General features: G+C 48.8%; 1 protein-coding gene across 1 annotated transcript; it reads left to right on the top strand.

Annotated features, from left to right (window-relative positions):
• The first annotated feature begins 1,775 nt into the window (after positions 1-1,775).
• Positions 1,776-17,801, top strand: itsn2a (intersectin 2a). The gene is made up of 41 exons (XM_029850009.1): positions 1,776-2,070; positions 2,217-2,292; positions 3,943-4,035; positions 4,139-4,202; positions 4,382-4,551; positions 4,670-4,870; positions 5,536-5,629; positions 6,738-6,880; positions 7,036-7,099; positions 7,208-7,345; positions 7,425-7,531; positions 7,709-7,971; positions 8,087-8,236; positions 8,311-8,451; positions 8,534-8,621; positions 8,699-8,838; positions 9,114-9,194; positions 9,623-9,762; positions 9,842-10,004; positions 10,137-10,364; positions 10,439-10,608; positions 10,697-10,769; positions 10,885-11,123; positions 11,216-11,256; positions 11,322-11,488; positions 11,598-11,625; positions 11,707-11,834; positions 12,335-12,431; positions 12,514-12,705; positions 12,870-12,908; positions 14,982-15,103; positions 15,180-15,286; positions 15,354-15,537; positions 15,617-15,715; positions 15,786-15,953; positions 16,050-16,262; positions 16,344-16,465; positions 16,544-16,626; positions 16,861-16,944; positions 17,015-17,188; positions 17,268-17,801. Exons 2-41 carry the CDS (start codon positions 2,286-2,288, stop codon positions 17,417-17,419), a joined length of 5,157 nt encoding a protein of 1,718 aa, XP_029705869.1. The 5' UTR covers positions 1,776-2,070; positions 2,217-2,285; the 3' UTR covers positions 17,420-17,801.
• Positions 17,802-18,970: the final 1,169 nt, after the last annotated feature.

Raw genomic sequence — 18,970 nt, 5'->3', positions numbered from 1 at the left:
GGCAAAGCTTCCTGCTGGAACAGGGTCCCCCTCTATGTGAGGAATGTGTGTCGGACGCACTCCCACACACAGGCAGGAGCATTGACATGCACGTCCGAACGGGCCGGGGCAGCACACGCAGGTGTCAATCAGCATGCAGACCCCAGTCAAAGGATCATTGATTCATTTTCTGCATCACTTGAGCAGGTCAGCGAAGCCCTGATGCACCAAACATCAGAAATGTGCCCTTTGTCCAGTCCACAAAGTCAAAAATGACTGTTCTTAGCAGCCGAGGGAGTTCGTTGTCTTTCAGACTGTTGACTGTCTTAATTTACTTTTTTATTTCTTTCTCTTTACCTAAAAGCTAGTTAAGCTAGCATGGCAGGATTAACCTGTTGGAAGCTCAGGGTAAACATAGAGGCGTAACGCCATCAGCCATGCGTTTCACACTGAGCAGTTCCATCTGCTTGAAGTCCAACTTCACTGCCGGCTGTAGCATGCAGAGCAGCGCTACAGGAATAGCTATTATGCAGATTGGATTAAGCTATTTGTGGATGTTCAGTTTACAGAACATTTGCAAGACTGACATTTTCTGAGAAGAAATAAAGCTGCAAAACATCCCAAAACCTGGAACAACAGCATGTAAAAAGCAGATTTAAGGCCATAAATGGTCGGAGCCTTCCTTGAATTTACCTACAGATCCCCGTGTGGGTGTTTAGCTTGTCAGTTTTTTACATTAGCATGAATATGGCTTCCGGGCTTCCGGTATCTCTGAAGGATTTAATATTAATGTTGCTTCAGCAGCCCAAAAAAAGGCCTCCAAAGTTACTGAATGACTTTTTTCCAGGATGGGTTCTTGTTTAAACAAGGCCGTCCTGCACAGCCAGTTAATATCTGTGTTTGAAACCACGCCAGAATGTTTCCGTGTGAGGGTGTTTGAAAGGCTGCTTAGATGTTTGATCAAGGAAGTGTAGCAGATCCACACCACTTACACTCGGATAAATATTACACTTTCTGGAATTTGCTGGTTCCCGTTGCCTAAAACACCCTTGAAAAGAGTGTGGATGTCATTTTTTAGAATGATTATCTATTTATGGTGACATTTGCTGGCGTTGGCTTGTTCATTAGCCTGTGGCGCTGGTGTAGGTTATGTTGTGAAAATATAGATGGACAACATAACTGTTGTGGTAAATAAACAAGCCTGGCCTCACTCCATTGTTTCAAACACCACGTGAGCTTAAAATGTTCCTGGATTTAACTGCGACTAACGAGGATTCCCATCATTTGATGATATTTTGTGGCGTTTAACAGGTGGATGTTGTAAGCCTGCCATTTGTTTACACAAAACCAGGATGAATTGTTGGGAGTGACAACCTAGAAGGTCACAATGTGACTCTTCTTTCTCTACCGTGGCGCCACCAGTCACACTGCAAGTGACACATTGTCAGTAGTAGATGCTTGTTTTAAACTAGAAATCACATAAAAGCAGTGTTGTGCTGCTGGATTTTTGGATTGATGAACGTATAAATAGCTGTTTTATTTGCTCGTTTTATTTGCTCGTGCTTATGTTGTTGGTCCACGCTGTGTTGAGTGCAGAGGAAGGCACAGCGGCGAGCGGCTCGTCGCTCTCTGGAACAGAGAGGAGATGATTTATGCCACAGCAGCCACAGCTTCCCCTCCGACAATTCACAAGGGGGGAAAGTGAGGGAGGATTATTTAGCCAGAGCAGGGAGGGATGGAAGCAGTCGGATGCACGTTCGAGTGGGGGGCGGCCACGAAAGAGGGGAGCTGGGGAACGATGGCGTGGGGAGCGGAGCGGGTTGAGATGTGTGAAGGACGAGACCTGACGAGGAAGCGTGTGTGTGGAGGGGAACATCCGCCGCTGCTGCGAGGACGATGGAAGGATGAAGCGCAGGGACAGGAAACAGTAGATGTGAGGCCACCTCAGGTGAGCAGGGAAAGAAACCTTTTGTCATCCTCGCCGCCCGTCTCCCGGGACCAGAGATCCCGCGGAGGACGCTCCGCAGCAGCAGTAACCATGGACGCGGACTGCACTTCCCTTTGATATTGTGTTTATTTTCTACTTAAAGTGTGAGTAATGGTGCTCAATAATCCTCGAGACTTGAACGACTCGCCGAACTCGTCTGTACTTTCAGGTTGTTTCTCTCCTGCTCTGACGTTGCATATTAACTTCCTTCGTTGACCCGCTCTCTGTCGTTCCCTCTCTCCCCCCACAGATGCCTGAAAGGAAGCTCAGCAGCTGAGGACCCCCCCCTTCCCCCTGCCTGTGCTCATCACCTGCAGACATGAACGGTAACAGCGGCTCATCCTAAATCTGCTGGTGTGCACGAATGGTGTAGAAGGACACCGGTTTGCAGCGGTGGTCCCCGTGGGGGCCTCCGTCCCCCGTCTGATATCGACCCGATTACACACAGAGAGGAGCCCGACTCCCCAGGAGTGATGGAAATACGGGAAATCTGCGAAGAGGTTCCCTGCCGACAGATTCTGTGGTGGTTTGGGTGGCGACAACAGGCTGATCAGAAGCTCTGGGTGTGTTCATAAAGTGCTCAGGCATTGTTGGTGCATGACGCTTTAGCTTACAAACACACTCCTGCAGACAGATCTTTTGTATTTAGGTGCTGAGCTGCTGTGTTGGACCAGTCTGAACTGGTTTTCTGTAGACTAAGGCGGAGGCTAAAGCGAAGAGCTTGTCATCATCCTCTAACTCTGTGAATGCTACCTAATGGCCTGTTGATGTGTCCCCACTAGCCACATATCCCAGTGGTACTGTGCTACATATTATAACATTCCCTCCCCCCTTTTGCCCCAAAATAACTTCCTAAGCAGGTCCCCGCTCAGAGCCAGTGACACATCGCTAAGACCACTCGCATCTCTGAGCGAGATTAATTATCGTCTCCTTTTTTCATGGCTGTAATCTGCTGACGACCCCAGAATCTAGGCCTGGTTCTGCAGGACGCACACGGGCCGGCCGATAAAATGGTCTACCTGCTCACGTGTTGCTGTGGCCAACAGGAAGGTTGTTTAAATATTGAAAGAAGCCTGCCGCGGGGCCGGATCAGCAGGCGTGGTTCAGGTTTTCCATTAAACTGTTCGGACAATGGTGACGTTCCTTCCTTCTACCCGTTGTGTGGAGAATATTCCCTCATTAAATCTGCACACGGTCCTGAGCTGGGAATGCATTATTCTAGCAGGAAGACGTTCCGTGGTGGGCAGAGTGGCATTTCCTGAAGCTGGGGAATAAATTACACCCTCCGTGCCCAGACGTTAAGGACTGGTTTGATTTGGTCGCTACTTTATGATCAGTTCTACTTGTTTCTCCTGGTAATGTTGACGTCAAACCTAAAGTTTAAGTGTTTAATTAGACGGGAAATACATGACGGAGGGTTGCGGCCTTTCTTGTCAGGGCGGGTTGAGTGTCGACCCTGAGCTGTTAAATCTCACCGCTCCCCATCTGGCCAATTAGAACGTCTATTGAACAGTTCTGTCATCATTTTGTCAAAGAGTTTAAAGGCCGCTTGTGTGTGACACGGCGTCTGTCGCTGTCGCCTTTTCTCGGGCTTCATCGCTCGATAACCCATTAACAGTGATTAATGTGGGCCTTGTGTCCATGCAGACAACCCTTCTATTCCAGTGCTCACAGAGCTCATTAAGCTGTTCAAGGAATCAATCCCAGTTCATTGATACCTTCAATTATCAGCTCGGTCCTTATTAAAGATGTCTAACGAAACAGAACTTCATATTTATCAAACTGCACATTTGACTTGATATTTAATTAAAATTACCTTTTAATATGCATGACTTTGTACAGTGATGCATATGCTTTATATAATTCTATTAATATTTGATGCAGTGTGGTTAGCATGTTGGATTAGCATTGCTATAAAATGTCATAGAAAATGGCTTGTTTAGTTGGATTGTTTCCAACTTTCTTCTGGTGTTTAGGTGGAACCAGCGTGTGGGCCATCACTCCAGAGGAGAAGGGGAAGTACGACAAGCAGTTCGACAGCCTGGCCCCCGTCCTCGGCTACGTCTCAGGTACACTGTTGCCGCAACAAACAAGCGGCATTTAAAAAAAAAAAATTCTTGGTGTGGCGAGTGACATTCAGCATCAACATCAGTGGTTTTTGTTGGTCTTTAGGAGAACAAGCCCGGAAGTTCTTCCTCCAGTCCGGCCTGCCTCCTTCTGTCCTGGCTGAAATCTGGTTAGTGATTCCTCAGCCTGATAACGTGACCAGAAAGAGGTCATATTGTCCTGCCTGCTTTGGGCTTCCTGTTTAACTTTCAAGGCTCGCTGCAGTCGGTGTGTGTTCTGATTTTTGCTTGTGTAACAATGGTCGCTCTCAGTTTTCTCCCTCTCTTCCTCCTCCTCCTCCTCCTGTAGGCACCTCGCTGACACAGATAGTGATGGGAAGATGGACAGACTGGAGTTCTCTATCGCCATGAAGCTCATCAAACTCAGACTCCAGGGGCGGAGCTTGCCCTCTTCCCTGCCAATCATCATGAAGCAGTCTCCCGGTTCGGCTCCGATCGTCCCTTCAGCTGCACGATTTGGTAAACAGAGCTTTCCTCCCCAAGATCCTCCTTCTGTGTTGTTTCACCAGACTGCATCGTGTGTTCTAAACCCCTGTTGTTGTTCCTCGCATTCACCTTCTGTGTTTCCTCCTAACAGGAATGGGTTCAATGCCCAACCTGTCTGTTGGTCTGTCATCCATACCAGCCATGCCCATCCTAACCCCCATCCCCATCAACCCTATGCAACCCCTGGTTCCTGTGCCCATGACTCTGCCCCTCATCAGCATCCAGGGAAATTCTGGACTCCACAATGGCTCCGTCAGCCTCCTCCCCCCACCTCTTGTTCACAGCAACGCAGGTCGGTTCTGCACAGGAACCATTTTAATTTCCTTGATGGACACAGTTGGGGTTTTTTTTTTGTACAACAACTCCCTCTCGACACCCTGATGCAGCACATTTGCAACAGTAGCATAACGATATAAAGCAGCTGTGTCGTTAACGCTAACGCTATCGTTAGCAGAGCAAATTTATGCCAGAAATTCGCTCGGCAACAACAACAACTAAGCAACAAACGTGAGTTTGCGGATGTATCAACTTGCTTTGTCGGTCACTGTGGGAAAAGGGAGCTTTTCCTTTTTTCCATCTGTTCCCTACAGCTGCTCCTCCGGCGAAGGCACCAGCCTCACCTCCCGTTCAACTTCTTCCCCTCTCCTCGCTCATATTTCTGATACAGGCTGCAAACATCAGTGCCCTCTTAAGCAGAGGTGCAGACAGCCGCGAGCACAGCAATTACAGCCAGATGTCAATAACCTTGCTGCTGTGAGTTTGGCGTGCCGCAACTGTGAAATCTGAGATGATAAGATTAGATGTACGCACAGTTCAAGGGCAGCTACACCCTGCACTAATGGTGTAGGTGTGATTGCGTAATAGACAACGGTCAGGAAACCGCGAAGGGAATTTGATGTCTTGTGTCATGTTTCTTTGAATGAGTGCAAACCCCAAATCTTCTAACCTTGTTCACAGGGCTCCCTCACTCTGGCTTCTCTTCTCCCATGACGTTCTCCCCGCCCAGCAGCATGTCAAAGGCAAATTCGCTCCTGGATCTGGGATCCAGCAGGTGAGATAAGTGGGACTAAAGGCACAATATTCAAATCAGAGGAATCCAAAGTCTGCCATTATTGTTCAGGCACATAGAGAGTGACTGTGTGGAAGCTACATTCCTTCTGAACATCCTCTGGCTTACAAAACAAAGGTTTGGTTTTCATATTGTATGGAGATTTTATTGCAGCCTGCTTTAATAACGCAGCCTGTAAGAAAGAGCGGTGCTGCGTTATCAGCGGTCTAAAGGAAGGCAGGGAAGGGTCCAGGATCAGAAGGCACACAGAGCCGAGATAACAGCAGGAAGGCCATTAGAAATCAGATGATCTTGTTGGCAACAATAGGAAGTGAGTTTGTTTAGATGTAGGAATGCTTAAAGACCAAGAGAATTAGATTAGGAGTCCTGTTTGAGGAGGTAACTTTTGAAGGTTTTCTTTCACATTCATTTATTCCCTCTTTTTTTTTCTGTCAGCAACAGTTTATATATATATTTTAGTCACAATGTTGAAAATATTTGTAAGTCTGCACATTTGTTTTTGCAGTGGCAGCAGTGATTCAAAAAGCTCGTAAATGTTTTGTTCCGGGTTGTTCTGCGGCATTTTGTTAGGTTTGGAAAATAAAACGGGAGTATCTGATTTCAGGTGCATTACAGCACACACACACACACACACACACAGACACAAACACACAATTCTAACCTCAGGTGTTAAGGAGACAAAAAGAAAAGTGCAAAGACACCCACCAGGGCACAAATTCTTTCTATTCTCAATATGAGACTTTACAAAACTGTGTAGCTGCATTATTTCATAGACATTCATGGCAAAAGAAGCCTTCAGGCAGAGGGAGGACCCTTCTCGGCTTCTGCTATTGTCCCACCGAAACCTCATAGTCATAGTCCCACAATGGCTGAAAAAAAGAGCATTTTTCTCAAATAAACATCAGCGACCCAGCCCATCCTCTTACTGGGCTGCAGGGACATTGTTGAAAATAACCCCAGAATGGCTGATTAGGGTCGCTGCTACAGTTTGGTCCACTTTGAGAGAATTATGGTCTGCATGAACGCTCGCAGTAGCTTCTATACTGTGTCATTTCAGCCACGTTTCAGCTCAACATCTCTCTTTTTGTAGCTCAAATTCTTCCTCCACGACATCATTGGCCAGCAACTCGCCAAAGATGGGCACAAATGATTGGTCCATTCCACAGGCCTCCAGACTCAAGTACCGCCAGCAGTTCAACACGCTTGACAAACTCATGAGTGGATACTTATCAGGCAGGTCACACAAGCACTCACCACTAAAACAAGCATCACATGGACCTTTGGGTCACATCTGATTGGTTCTTATGCAGATGATTGCGCTTACCACAATCCAGCAGCCACACACACCACCCGAAGCATCAGAATCACTCTAGCGTTTAACTTTGCAGGTCCTCAGGTGAGAAACGCGCTCATAGCGTCCAACCTCACCCAAACCCAGCTGGCTACCATCTGGTGAGTGTAGTCTGGGGTTGTTTACCTGCGTAGGCCACACCAGAGCTGCCCAACATGAGCACTCCTGTTTGAACATGCTCCGGTTTGCAACTCTGTTTCCGTTCCCAGGACGTTGGCGGACGTGGACAGAGACGGTCGTCTTCAGGGCGACGAGTTCATTTTAGCCATGCACCTGGTGGATATGGCCAAGAGCGGCCGACCTCTACCGCTCACACTGCCTCAAGACCTGGTTCCTCCCTCTCTCAGGTAGCTCACCCACACAGAATCAGTGGAGTGCTTTTCTTTTTGAGTTGTTTAAACGGTATCTGCTTTGTTTCTGTTCCAGAGGAGGGATGAAGCCCATCGAGCTTGTTAATGGAACTGGACCACCCCTAAGTTCTTGTTTAATCGACACAATTGAGACAGAACCTCCACAAAAGAACAAGAGCAATGGTACGACAGCACCTACAGAGTATGTTGATTTAGAATCAGGCTTAGACTAAGGAGGCCGGCAGCATTTGAGCTTTTATTTGAGCTTTTGTATTTTTATGATGCAAAGTGGGGTTTTTAGGTTCAAATTCATAGCTCTTCTTCGAATCACCTGTGGAATGTTTTCATTCTTCCCCTCAGTGTCCTTTGAGGACAAGCTGAAGGAGAACTTTGCACGAGGCAGCGCTGAGCTGGAGAAGCGGCGGCAGGCTTTAGAAGATGCCCAGAGGAAGGAGAGGGAGAGGAGGGAGAGGGAGGAGAGGGAAGCTCAGGAACGGAGGGAGAGGGAGGCCAGGGAGCTGGAGAACCGGAGGAGGCTGGAGGAGGAGAGGCGACTGGAGAGGATGAGAGAGATGGAGAGACAGAGGGAGGAGGAAAGGGTGAGGGAGCTGGAGAGGAAGGAGGTGAGTGGCTACATTATAGTGCGCAGTAAACATGGGTTGATGCATTTTAATCAGTTTATTTAACTAAAGAAAAAATAGGTTATTTATGTTCTATTTTGCTGTATTTGGTGACCAGGCAGCAAGGCAGGAGATGGAGCGCCAGAGGAGGGAGGAGTGGGAGCGAGGGAAGAAAGAGGAGCTTTCCAGAAGGAGAACGGGGGAGCAGGAAGAGATCTCCCGGCTCAGGGCCAAAAAGAAGAGTCTGGAGTTGGAGCTGGAGGCTGTGGTAAACGCGCGGAGCTCATATGTTTTTAATTCAAAGAACGGCCTCACGCTAAGATCGGCCTCCCGCTGTCACAGGGCAACAAGCACAAGCAGATCTCAGACCGCCTCCGCGACGCTCAGAGTAAGAGGTGGATCCTCAAGGCGGAGGTGGACCTCATCAACCAGAAGAGGGACGCCCGCATCTCAGAGATCAACACTTTGCAGCTCCACTTTGAGGCCGGTCAAAAGTTTTTTCTTTTTATCTTTCGTGTCCATCATTGAAGTATCCATCATCGCCGGTTTTGACTGTTTGCTGCAGGACTGGCAGAAGAAGCTCTCGCTGCTGGTCCCAGAGCAGCAAAGGCTGACGGAGAAGCTGCGAAGCATCGGCCTGAGCAAAATCTCACGTAAGTGAAGGAGGCGGTTGTAGCAGCGGACGTCGGAGGCGCTTCCTCCCTTCTGACCTCCTGTCTTTGCTTTGCAGCGGGAACTTTGACCTCCCTCACTGGGTCCGTGACGGAGAAAGGTGTGAACTGTCGGAGGCTGAAGGACCAGCTGGACACACTGGAGAGGGAGACCACGGACAAACTGGCCCAGATGGACCAGTACAACAAGGAGCTTAAGGTCAGAGAGTGACAGATTCATCATGACCTCCTCTGTACTTAATCATAGCTCGATAATAATTCGGTAACATACATTTCTTTGTTTTCCGTTTCCAAGCTGATGTTTTTAAAAGGTTTAACACCTTTTTTTCTCCCCTTTCTCTTCCTCCCTGCTTCCCGTCTCTGGATTTCTCACTATTTTCCACCCTTTCCTGTTTTCCTCTGTGGATCTTGGTCCCTCTCACCTTCTCCTCCCTCGCGTTTCTCCCTCCGTCGCCCTCGCCGTGCTTGCTGTAGCTCGCTGATATGGACGACTGTGTCCTGCGGGGCCTTCTGTCTCTGCTGGCCTGCCTCAGCCAGCTTTTCTTTCTCATCAAGGTTCTCCTCCTTGCTCTCTGTAGTTTCCACTCATTTCCTCCTCACTCCTCCTTTGTTATTTATTGTAATCACACCTTCTGCTTACCTCCATAGGAAAGGGATATTTGTTCATCTTGTGTCTCGTGGCTCATTATTAAATCAGCACATTGGAACTCTGGAGTTCTGTTTTTGTTGCTTTGGTTCAGGTGTATTACCGGCTGCTCCCCAAGGGGAAAACACACATTCTGCTGTGGCTGTATAGAAAATAGAAACAATATGAATTCATCTGCATGTTCCTGTGGAAGTCATTTGCCTTTTTTTCCATATAAAAACATCCCTTTTCATGTCTGTTCATTTTGAGAGGTTTTTTAGGCTCCGTTAACTTCTGGATGCTTCCTATATTGACTGCTTGCCTTTTTATTCTAAATAAATTCCCGCATCTGCATCAGGAGCTGAGGGAAAAGCAGGTGAGGCAGCAGGATGTCCTGGACGACCTCTACAGAGTCAAAGAGGAGAAGCAGAGAGAGCTGCAGAGACTCAGGGAAGAAGAGAAGGAGAGGAGGAGGAGAGAGCTAGAGGAGGCTGCCAGGTGAGTGCCAGGAAACATTTGTGTTCAGAGGAGCTCATTTCTTGCCGTTTCTGATGTTTTCAACATTTAATTTCCCCAGACAGGCAAAGCTGGAAGAAGAAAGACGGCAGCAGAGAGAAAAGGAGGAAGAGGAGGCCCGACAGAGGAGGCTCTTGGAGGAGCAGAGGGAGGAAGAGGAGAGGGAGGCACAGGCTCGACTGAGGGCAGGGCAGGAGAAAGCTCAGGAAGAGGAGAGGAAGAGGAGACAGGAGGAGGAAGAGGAGAGGAAGAGGAGACAGGAGGAGGAGAGGAGGAGGAGACAGGAGGAGGAAGAGGAGAGGAAGAGGAGACAGGAGGAGGAAGAGGAGAGGAGGAGGAGACAGGAGGAGGAGGAACGGAAGAGGAGACAGGAAGAGGAGAGGAGAAGGAGACAGGAGGAAGAAGAGAGGAGGAGAAGACTGGAAGAGGAGGAGAAGAAGAGGAAAGATGAAGAGGAGAGGAGGAAGAAAGAAGACAGAGGACATCTGCAGCCAGCCCCAAAGCTGACCATGTTTAGAGCTCTCTATTCCTTTCAAGCTCGCAACTCAGACGAGCTGAGTATCGACGCCAACTGTCTTATAGAGGTACAAACAAACGTGGAGCATTCGTCACTGTTGTAAACTCTCCTCCTGATGTTTGCCTGTCCTCCGTGATGCAGGTGGATGAGCAGACCCTTGGAGAGCCAGGCTGGCTTTGCGGTACTTATCGTGGAAACAGGGGCTGGTTCCCCCAGAGTTACGCCGAGAAATGTCTGAGCATGGATGTCACCACTTCTGCACCGCCTTTACCTGGAAAAACACCCCGTCCGCCACCGGCAGCCGACACCAGGTAGCAGTCTGTCCCTGAGACAGCTTCTGACTGATGGGGAGCAGCCTTCACCTGCTCTCTGGGTTCTTGTCGCTCTTATTTACCCCAGATTTTACCCCAGAGTCCCGGCTATAGAGGTGGTGAATGACGGTTCTTCTCCAGCACAACCCGATTCCTTGCAGGTGAGAAGGAAAACCAGTTATTACTAAGTAGCAACTACTCTTTTTTGATATTTCCTGGTTAGCAGTTCCTGTCAGAGACCATAGCTCATGGATGGTTCCCTCTGAACTCCCCCAGCCTCAGTCCACGGTTCCTCTGCTGGCTCGAGCCATCACATCGTGGTCGGACAGACAGGACAGACACTCCGAGCTCTTACCCGGTGCTGCTGATGGCGTCACGGCGCTGCTGAGCCTCTCGCAGGGCGACATCGTTGGCGTGCTGCAGCAGAGGGAGGACTGGTGTTTGGGACAGCTGAACGGGACCCAGGGGTGGTTCCCCAAAGACTGCATCACCTTACTGACCAACAGCCACACCGAGTATGAACACACACACACACACACACACATACACACACACACCGCAGCTGTAAACCAGACTAGTACTGACTTAACCTATTCTCTCATTCTAGTGTGGATGGTTCAGACCCGGGTGACTCGGCTCATCTAGAGGGTAAGTTTGTTCTCTGTTTCTGTTATAATGTAAAAGCGTGTGACTGTTTTTCCTCCCCTCACCAGAGTACGTGGCCCTGTACACATACGAGAGCCCAGAAGCTGGAGACTTGACGTTCGTCGAGGGGGACGTCATCATTATGACGGAGAGAGAAGGAGAGTGGTGGCGAGGTTGCATCGGCGATCAAACAGGCGTGTTTCCTTCCAACTATGTCCGACCTGTTGAGCTGGAGGTTAGCCACTGGTCAAAAATCATTACCCACTATCTATTTATGCCTGGCATAAATTGCAGATGGAGCAATTAGTGTGTCTCATTAACGATGACAAACTTGTTTTGTTTAGGTAAGCAGATCCGGAGCTCAGAAATCTGGTGAGAATGTGCCCAGTAAATCCACATGTCTGCAGATTCTCTCTTGATGTTATTATTCAACTGTCTATGTTTGGTCAACAGAAATAGCCCAGGCAGTCACCAGCACCAACACCAGCACGCCAACTGTGCATCAGCTGACTTTGTCTCCGGGGCAACTGATCGTGGTCTTGGCAAAGAACTCCACCGGCTGGTGGCTCGGGGAACTGCAGGTGAGCGTTCCAAGCCCGATGAGGGGGGATTCTTTTTTTAAAGAGTCTAAAGTAGAACAAATTTCAATAATGTACACTCTTTTTTATTATTTATTTCTGTCAATCACTCAACTGATTCAGTTGCTTAACTCGGATGAACTGAAAGAGCCCAAACACTCAAATGCGTTTAACGACAGATCTATCTATATTTGTGGGGACATTGCTGTATAGAAACCAAAGTGATGTAAGTGGTGTGGCACTAACATTGGCAGCTCTTCCAATGGGAGGAGACAGTGAACAAAACTCTCCGAAGCAACAAAAGTGAGTGTTTTTGTGGCGGATACTCACAGCCACCGAATCGGTAGATTCAGACTCAGGATTGCTGTTTATGCTGCTGAAATACGTGAGTAATCGATTCTGCCGCCTGCTCAGTAACGGGTCTGCATCAACTTATTCTTCGAGTCCACAATGAAGAATTAAACCAGCTTTTCTTGTCATTACTGTTTTTTTTACCCCTTCAGGCTCGAGGCAAAAAGCGCCAGAGAGGCTGGTTTCACCACTCGCACGTCAAGCTCCTCAGTCCCTCTTGCACCAAGTCTCCCCCGTCCCCGCTGCCAGGTGACGTCGGAGCACTCTGAACATGAATGTTTTTCATTTACGACTCCTCTGAACGCGTAACCTCAACCACGGGTCTCTTCAGTGTGCCAGGTGATCGCCATGTACGACTACACCGCCGCCAACCAGGACGAGCTGAGCTTCTCCAAAGGTCAGCTGATCAACATCTTGGACAAGACCAACCCGGATTGGTGGAAAGGAGAGGTCAACGGGGTCACGGGCCTGCTGCCGACCAACTACGTGAAGATGACGACGGACTCGGACCCCAGCCAGCAGTGTGAGTTTTTATCCCACCCCTCCTTTGATCTGGCCGAAACAGTCGCACGTGTCGTCCACATTACGGCGAGATGGCGATGAGACGCGACCGCACAGGCCGACTGACGCGGTCACCGGTCGCAGACACCGACTGTTGTGTGACGTGGTTGCCTTGGCTCCCTGCAGGTGACTCGGTGTCCATGTCAGAGCATGGAAACACTGACGGTAAGACTTGAGGGGTCGCTTTCTGTCAATCACCGAGCGATCACCGGTGAACACGAGCCCACTTGGCTCAAAAATTCCCGCCCGTTGATTCCATTTATTTTTGGATCCGACTTTGAAGCCAGTTCTGATTTAACAGCTCCAACAATTAAAACCCGAATCATGGGAGATATGCTTATGAACAGACTTGTTCTTGTTTCCTTACAATTCAGCATCTTAGGCTGATCAGGGACTGGACAGCTGCTTGGACACAGCCCAGCAGGACTGCAGCAGAACCTGAGGCAGCATTTTCCTCTCATCATTTTTTATGCGCAGCTAAGCTCCCCATTCCTGCCGCTTCCATCGCCAATGTTTTAATGCTCAGCAGTCATGTGCATAAGCATATTTTCGCTTCCAAAACAAAAATTCTTGCCAGTAAATCGGTGTCAAGAACCAAGTTAGCAGCCATTGATTGACAGGCCCGTTTAAAAAGGGATCAGGCAGCAGTTAGTTCTGCTCCTTTTGGGTTTCAGCTCCCTCACTGATCGCTGCTGTGTGGGGAACTGTGTGATCTGATTGTTGCTCGTTCACATTAAATCTGGCGTGGTGATTCAAAAGCCTGTCCTTATAAAGGCGGTGTGTGTATTTAATTAGCATTCAGAGCTGGTCTCAGAGCCGCCGATCTGGTGTTAACGAGGGTGGACGCACTGGGTGAACTCAGTGAAGCGGCACAGGGAGCCTCTCAGTTCTAACTCATCACCATGTTCTGAATTAAACACATGATCTTTACTTCGTCAGAGGAATATTCGCAACCTGCCGCAGCTAATTAGTAACAACATTTACATTTCCAGCTGTACATTATTAATGCACGTTTGTATGAGACCTGCGTTCATGTTGAAGCTTTATTAATGTCTGCTGTCTCTCCTTCACCTCACTCACCTCCCCCTCCTCCACCTCATCTTTTTTTTCTGTTTCCTATGTAGGACAGTAATGCTGGCTGTTCTCTCCTCCTCCTCCTCCTCCTCCTCCTCTTCCTCTTCCTCCTCTCCCTCACCCTTTCTGTCTGAGCCAGTCCGAACTGACGCCCAGTCGCCAGCGAGAACAACCCGGCTCTTCGTTTTGAACCTTGCTCGTTTAGGACTGTGGTGCTTTGTGTTTTTATCACCAGTCGTGCTTCTTTCTCCTGCTTCCTTTTTAAAACGCTGCCTTTCGTTTCCACGGGGGTTTTATTTCATGCTTTCCCGCCCTTGCTGTGTTTCCCTTATTTTTCCCTTAACTAATAAACCAAGTGAGACAGAGGCAGCTAGACTTGTATTACTGTCCATCTGACAAGAAGGCATGAGGTGTCATTTTGATAAAGTTAAATATGGATCCTAACAGTGTAATTTTCCAAATTAAGGCCAAAAACCGGTGTGATTTCTTAACAGGGCCACTCACTCTTGCACTAACACTAACCCAACTGCTGAATCCAACGCAAAGGGTCACGTTGCGTGAATCACTGATAACCTTGATTGCTAACTGCTACTGGATCGCACGTGCTAAATGTTGTGATTGTCATCATCAGAACCTCTCTTCTATTTATTAATGCTTCCGAGCGACTCATCCTGTACTAACCAGTGATTTCACCACCAGCAACACAAAGACACAGATAGCGGTGATCGAACAAAAGTGAAGTGATAATGAGGATTTTTGCCACGTTCTTACCACAGACTTGAACTACCCACCCGTCTTTCACCACCATGTCCCATTAAGTTTGACTACTTTACCATTCACACACCTATGCAACCATCCAGAGTGAGCATTCCACCACAGAAGGTGCTGTGTTTATTTCATCCAGCATCTCTGGTAGCGGTGCATTAGCATTAGCTTTAGCATTAGCGTTGGCTGTTATGTTCACATTCTGCAACAACAACGTGCCTCATTCTGGCCTGTGCATTGAGCTGTAAATAAAGTATCACAGAAGTTCCAATAAAGGGAAGATTTTAAGAGTCCTGTGCGTGTGTGGTGGTTCCTTCAACACCGACCCTGCAGCTGACAGGAAAGTCTTTGTCGCCCACGCTTGCTTGTGCACGTGCACACATTTGCTCGTGTGCGTAGGGTGTGCTGACCTGATGTCACTGGACACGATGAGCCCTCAGGAGAGGAAGCGGCAGGGTTACATCCACGAGCTAATCCACACCGAGGAGACCTACGTGGAAGACCTGGAGCTGGTTCTGGAGGTGAGCATTGACACTGAGACCAAATCCAGGAGGAAACCAACTTCTGGGTTAAGTTTTTCCTCCGCTTGTCAATCAGGTCTTCTATAAGCCGATGTCTGACTCGGGCCGTCTGACGGAGGAGGAGATGGGCGTGATCTTTGTCAACTGGAGGGAGCTGATTATGTGCAACACCAAGTTACTCAAGTGGGTAAAAAAACGGTGTCATGTTTACGGTAATAGATTAATATGATATATACGCCCCTTATTCCAGGGCTCTGCGCGTGCGTAAAAAGTCGGGAGGTGAGAACATGCCAGTCCAGCTGATCGGAGACCTGCTGGCGTCGGAGCTGGCGCACATGCAGCCTTACATCCGTTTCTGCTCCTGCCAGCTCAACGCCGCCGCCCTGCTGCAGAGCAAAACCCACGACCACCCCGACTTTAAAGACTTCCTCAAGGTTTGAACTGCGGTCCAGAGTAACGCAGGTGAACGTTTTGAGATGTCAAACGATGTCCGTCTGCCTTCCTCCCGAGCAGAAGATTGCCACGAACTACCGCTGTAAGGGGATGCCTCTGTCCAGCTTCCTGCTGAAGCCCATGCAGAGGATCACGCGCTACCCCCTGATCATAAAGAACGTAAGTGTTAAAGTCATGATATATTTCCTTCCAAGCCCCTTTCAAACCCATTTTTACAACTCCTGGTCAGATCCTGGAGCACACTCCCGACGGTCACGCAGACCAAGGCTCTCTGAGAGAGGCTCTGGAGCGAGCCGAGGAGCTGTGCTCCCAGGTCAACGAGGGGGTCCGAGAGAAGGAGAACTCGGACAGGCTGGAGTGGCTGCAGGCTCACATCCAGTGTGAGGGGCCCATCGAGGTAAGGCCGCACCAACACTGCTGAGCTGCCGCAGTACAGCTGCGGAACCTTTCTGACTAGAACCAAACGCGGCGACGTGCTCCCGCTGTCTTCCAGCACTTGGTTTTCAACTCGCTGACGAACTGCCTCGGGCCTCGCAAGCTGCTGCACAGCGGCCGACTTTACAAAACCAAGAGCAGCAGGGAGCTGTGGGCTTTCCTCTTCAGCGATTTCCTCCTCCTCACACACAGCGCCAAACAGTTCTCCTCCTCCGGGTCGGACAAACTCTTCAGCCTCAAGTCCAACGTGCAGCTGAAGATGTACAAAACGGTACGCCGGGGGCCCGTCTCTCTGGCAGGGATGGAAACGCTGCCATGATCCGTTTTAAACCGTCAACCTTTCTGTCTGCAGCCGCTGTTTCTGAATGAGGTTTTGGTGAAGATGCCCCCTGATCCGTCCAGCGACGAGCCCCTCTTTCACGTCTCGCACATCGACCGCGTCTACACGCTCAAAACGGAGACCTTGAACGAGAGGTCCGCCATCGGCACCTCCGCTCTCCACCCATAAAGGACTGGATGATATGACGAATAATCATTTGTGCTGTCTTAAAGGACAATGTGGGTCCAGAAAATCAAAGCTGCGTCTGAACATTTCATAGAGACCGAGAAGAAGAGGAGAGAAAAGGCTTACCAAGGTGTGTGTCTTACCAAATCTTACTAGCAAACTGGGGACATTTCCAGGAAGTGGACATTTTGGCCAGTCCTCACAACTCCAGAGGACTGTTAGCGGGTTAAGAAGTGGTTCTAAGGTTGAAGTTAGAATTTGGTTTATGGTTAGAGGGTTAGTTGGGATGGTTAGGGCAAGGAGCTGGGTCCTCACAAAGATAGAAGTGTGTGTGACTCCTGTCTAATCGGTGCGTCTGTGTCAGCTCGGTCTCTAAAGAGCAGCGGCATCGGCCGCCTGTTGGTCACCGTCATCGAAGCCCAGGAGCTCAAAGCCTGCAAACCCAACGGTAAGACCTCGGTGGGGCGCCACGGGTCCTCCCAGCGGCTGTCACATCAATCCATCCTCACATTTTCCAGGTAAAAGCAACCCGTACTGCGAGCTGACGATGGGAGCTCAGTGCTACACCTCTCGCTCCATCAGCGACACCCTGAGCCCAAAGTGGAACTTCCACTGCCAGTTCTTCATCAGAGACCTCTACCAGGACGTTCTGTGCATCACTGTGTTTGAGAAAGACCAGTTCTCGCCAGACGGTCGGTGTGGGACAGCACGGCGCCATCTTCCTCTGTGCCTTTTCCGTCGCTGTGCTACACGTTTTCTTGCCTCTTTCAGATTTCCTCGGCCGCACCGAGGTTCCCGTGGCAACCATAAAGAAAGAGATGGAGAGCAAAGGCGCCGCCAACCGCAGACTGCTGCTACACGAAGTCGCAACGGGAGAAGTTTGGGTCAAGCTGGACCTCCAGCTTTATGAGCCAATCAAATAACTCAGGGCCCACGCGCCGCTCTCTGCAGCCAGCTCCTGCCGCCGCGTTCCTCCCGCCAGTGCCTTCATTTCACCGAGTCACCAGCTACGTTCCAAGTGACCTCTGATAAAAATAAGTTATTGCCAAAATATAGAGAATTTCCACCCAATATCCTCGTTACCAGCATTTCAGACTAAAAATCAAGGGTTAAACTCACCAAGTGGTTGATCTTCAAACCCGGTTAAGCTGGAGGAGGAACGCCTCCTCCCACTGACGCTGCTGCAGATTTTAAACCAGACTGGTCCACTGCTGGACCACACAAGTGGCGGATTGACCCTCGAAAGCTGGAGTTCAAGCTGAAACTGTACAGCTTTAATAAAAATGTACATACAGTTAAAAAAAATCGACTGGCTTCATTTGCATCTTTGTGTTCTTGCTCGTCATTTTAATGAGCGCTCCTGAGCAGAGCCTCCCAGCAGCGGTCCTGAGGCGGCGTAGAGCCGCTGGCCTCGCTCACGCCACGTTCATTCATGGGACATTGGCTTTGGGACCGCATTGTAAGTCCAGTTCTGGTGCTGCCGTTTCCTCTTCTGCAGCTGTGCCTCGTCCTGCCGATCCAGAAAATTCCCCAGTTCCTGAATGATGCCGAGATCCAGACAAGGAGGGTCAACGTGCCTCAACAACCTGAGAGAATGGACAAGGAAAATACCTCACCTTCAGTTTTATACCCACAACAGAGCCCGGGCCATGTCGTTCACCTCCTCCTCCTCAGCTTTCATCTTTGCCCAAGGAGTAGAGGAGGAAGAGGTCAAGTCGAGTTTCTCAAGTCGCTCGTTTGTGTGCAATAACTGCCCTCGTCTGAAGGGGGCGCCAACAGACTCATTCTTTTTTGCCTTGCTGTCGCTTGGCTCTATTTGGCTCCGTCTAATACCTGTAGTCTTCTTCATACCTGCACCGAGGATAGGTGTGCCGTTTGTGAATGACATCATTTAAAATGACGAGGGACGGGGACTAAAAATATCAATACGACCCAAGAAATATGTATAAGCTCCTGCATATAATAACAATTATTTTATTTCATACATCTGAAATGCACAATATAATTTTCCACATTTAACAGTTCATACAACAATCGATAACTATTAACTGCTAGAAAAGAAAACAATGCCTACGTTTATTTGAAAAAAATCGGTTTTTTTCATGACTCATTAAGTGTATTGGACATAATAAAAATAAATAGGCCTGTTCTCTGGTGTTTTTAACTATTTCCCAAATAGCCAGATCAAAGTTCACATTCTTCTTCCAGACAAACGTATTAACACCACTAAACTATGCTGTCCAGTTTTAGATGGGTGTTTAACCCTTTCAGCCTGACTGTCTCCCCTGATTACAGTTATCTAAACAAGTCATGTCAAGGAAGGGTCAACTGACTGCTTATCGTTTTTACACTTGCTAATGATTATATTATTCCTTACATCTAAACTAATTCTAACGTAAAACAGAAACATATACAAAAAAGCAGACAATTCTCTTCAGCTTTGATCTGTATTTCACGGCTTTAATCTGATGAAT

Source organism: Takifugu rubripes, chromosome 16 (genome assembly GCF_901000725.2).
Source record: "Takifugu rubripes chromosome 16, fTakRub1.2, whole genome shotgun sequence".
NCBI classification, from domain to species: Eukaryota; Metazoa; Chordata; class Actinopteri; order Tetraodontiformes; family Tetraodontidae; genus Takifugu; species Takifugu rubripes.
This window is presented reverse-complemented; position numbering and strand designations above follow the sequence as displayed.

Bases quoted from the DNA above. Each gene is read 5' to 3' on its own strand.
- itsn2a (XM_029850009.1), top strand. The intron at 15,287-15,353 runs GTGGGTAAAAAA...CCCTTATTCCAG, and splicing joins TGCAACACCAAGTTACTCAA to GGCTCTGCGCGTGCGTAAAA. The intron at 16,263-16,343 runs GTACGCCGGGGG...TTCTGTCTGCAG, and splicing joins AGCTGAAGATGTACAAAACG to CCGCTGTTTCTGAATGAGGT.